At 58.0% G+C, this 2756-nt stretch overlaps 1 protein-coding gene across 1 annotated transcript in view; it reads right to left on the bottom strand.

The window, feature by feature from the left end:
- Window positions 1–940: 940 nt before the first annotated feature.
- The window catches only part of ETH_00021215 (uncharacterized protein), a gene marked incomplete at both ends in the record, with an annotated part of 4364 nt that continues 2548 nt past the window's right edge, over window positions 941–2756 (bottom strand). The window contains 3 exons of the mRNA XM_013375296.1: window positions 941–1063; window positions 1464–1919; window positions 2278–2750. Of these exons, the coding sequence (XP_013230750.1) occupies window positions 941–1063; window positions 1464–1919; window positions 2278–2750 (1052 nt within the window). The remainder of the gene's footprint in view (window positions 1064–1463; window positions 1920–2277; window positions 2751–2756) is intronic.

The raw sequence follows: 2756 nt of genomic DNA on the forward strand, positions 1-2756 counted from the left end.
AATTGAAGACTAAAAGGATCTTTTTGAACATTAAAATACATTAAAAACTAAAAAAGATATTTTAAATCATTTCTTATCCAATTCTGACTCCCCTCCGCCCCCCCAGGTCGCCACACATCGCTATAGGGGGGTTCGAGCTGTCTATACACCACGCAAGCCCCAGTATTCTAAGAAAATACTTCAAAGAGAAGGAAGACCCACTGGGGGCCCCCAGGGGGCCCCCAAGGGGGCCCCAAGGGGCCCCGACGGGGCCCCCAAGGGGGCCCCAGAGAAGGCCCCAAGGGGGCCTCAGAGACGCCTCAAGGGGGCCCCTGAGACGCCTCAAGGGGCCCCAGAGAAGGCCTCAAGGGGGCCCCAGGTAAGGGCCACGTAGGGGCCCCGGGGGGGCCCCAAGGGGGCCCCCCCGGGGCCCCCTTGGGGCCAGCGGGGCCTGATGGGGACCCCAACAAATCTACAGAAACAACGGCAAAAATCGACAAACAGGGCCTTTATGAGTCCCAGGGAGGTTCAAGGGGGCCCCCGGGGGGCCCCAGGGGGCCCCCATACCCCAGGGGGCCCCCATATCCCAGGGGCCCCCAATACCTCAGGGGCCCCCCGTACCCTGGGGCCCCGGGGCCCCAGGGGCCCCCGGGGCCCCAGGGACCCCCGGGGCCCCAGGAAGGTCTTGAGGGCCTCTTGGGGAACCCTCAAGGTGTTGTGCAGCTGCTCATTAGATGGGGTGGCTTTGAGTCCAGTGGAGTCAATTTGCAGCACATGCACCTGAGTCCGCCGCTGCTGCTGCTGCTGCTGCTGCTGTGAGATGCGTTTTTGCTGCGTTGTTTTTGGTTTTTGTTGCTGCGAAAGCTGCTGTGTGGTTCCGGGAGTTTCATTTGAGTTGAGAATGAAAAAGAATCTTGAAGAATGGAAAATTATCTGTTTAAATTTAAATTTAATTTTTTTTTTATTTATCTTCTTTCCTTTCTTCAACTAATCCCGGACTCACAGCCCCCCCAGCAAAGTCCAGCACGAGGCCCCGCAGCGGCTGCATGCGCAGCAGAAATTCGGGGGTTTCCAGAGGCCTGAACTGCAGCAGCAGCAGCAGCAGCAGCAGCAAACACAGAAAGTCTGCTGCTGCTGCTGCAGGTGCTGCTGCTGCTGCTGTTGGTGCTAAGGACGCTGCGGCTGGTAGTTGCGGCTCGTGCTGTGGCGGCTGCTGCTGCTGCTAAGGCTTGTGCTGCTGGTTGGTGCTGTTAGTTGCTGCTGCTGCAGATGATGCTACTCATTGCTGCTGCTGCTGCTGCTGCAGCTGCGCGTGATTGCGCGCAGCAGCAAGCCGCCCAGGGGCCTGCTTGATCATCTCTCGCGTGTCTGTCTGTCTCCTTTTATTTCTTTTATTTAAATAATTTGAATAATTTAAATAACTTAAATAATTTAAATTATTATTTTTAATTTATTTATTTCTACTTTCTCCTTAATCCCCTCACCTTGAACTGCAGCAGCACCGGCGTGTCTCTGTGCCGGCAGGCCCTTTCAACTAGTTTGCTGCTGCTGTGTGTCTGTGCTGCTGCTGCTGCTGCTGCTGCTGCTGCTGCTGCTTCCGGGGTCCCTTTTGTGGGGTCTGGCAGGCCGCGTTCTGCTGCTGCGTGGGTTGCCGCTGCTGCCGCCTCCGCCACGGCTGCTTCTGCTGCTGCTGCTGCTGCTGCTGCTGCGCCGCAGCGCAGCAGCCACACAGGCGTCTCCTCTGGGATCGGATCCCAGCCAGTAGCAGCAACCAGCCCCAGGGCTTGTGGGGTCACCCCCGTGGGCAGCTTCACCAGTCTCCTTTTGCTGCTGCTGCGCCCCACAGTCTCTCTAATGAACTGCAGCAGCAGCCCAGCTTCTGCTGCTCCGGGCACATTCACCACGGAGAACTCGCCCCCGCTCGGCAGACCAATGGTCACCTGCAGCAGCAGCCGCAGCAGCAGCAGCAGCAGCAGCAGCAGCGGTAACAGTGGCTGCGGCAGTGGTAATAGTAGTGGCAGCAGCAGCAGTCGTAGTGGTAGTGGTAGCAGCAGCAGCAGTAAACGCAGCAGGACTGATAGTAAAAGCAGCAGCAGGACTCGTCGCAGCAGCAGCAGCAGCAGCAGCAGCACTCGTTGCAGCAGCAGCAGCAGCAGCAGCAGCACGCGTTTCTGCTGGACTTGGGCCCCTGTGACCTTCATTACTGCCTTTCACTAGTCCTTTAATTCTTGTGAAACGTTTTAAATTGTTTAATTGTCACAAATGTCACAATTTATTTTCTCTTTTGCTGCTGCTCACCGCCACAACCTGCTGCAGCAAATGGACTCTGGGGGGAAACACAAAGGCCTTGAGGCGCTGAAGTCCTTCTTTTTGAGGAGTGTCCTTTTCAATTAATTGCTTTTCAAAAGTCTCCTTTTGAAATACTTCAAAAGTGTCTCTGTGGGGTGCATGCACTTGGGGTGTATGCGTGTGGGGTGCATGCGTTTGGGGTGTATGCGTGTGGGGTGCATGCGTTTGGGGTGTCTCCTCAGGGTCCCCTCGCTGCAGCAGCAGCAGCAGCCCCCCTGTGTCTTTTGCTGCCAGCAGCAGTTCGCCCACGGCGCTGCCGGGCCGCAGGCTTGCGCACGGCCTGCTGCCTGCTGCTGCTGCTGCTGCTGCTGCTGCTGCTGCTGCTGCCGCCACTGTTGCTGCTGCGCCCGCTGCTGCGGCCGTCGCGCTTCCCGAGCGCGCGCCCCCCGGCCCCTGCTCGCTCCCTCCTGCTGCTGCTGCTGCTGCGG

The sequence above is a fragment of the Eimeria tenella genome, genomic scaffold, assembly GCF_000499545.2.
Source record: "Eimeria tenella Houghton genomic scaffold, Eth_scaff265, whole genome shotgun sequence".
NCBI lineage: Eukaryota > Apicomplexa > Conoidasida > Eucoccidiorida > Eimeriidae > Eimeria > Eimeria tenella.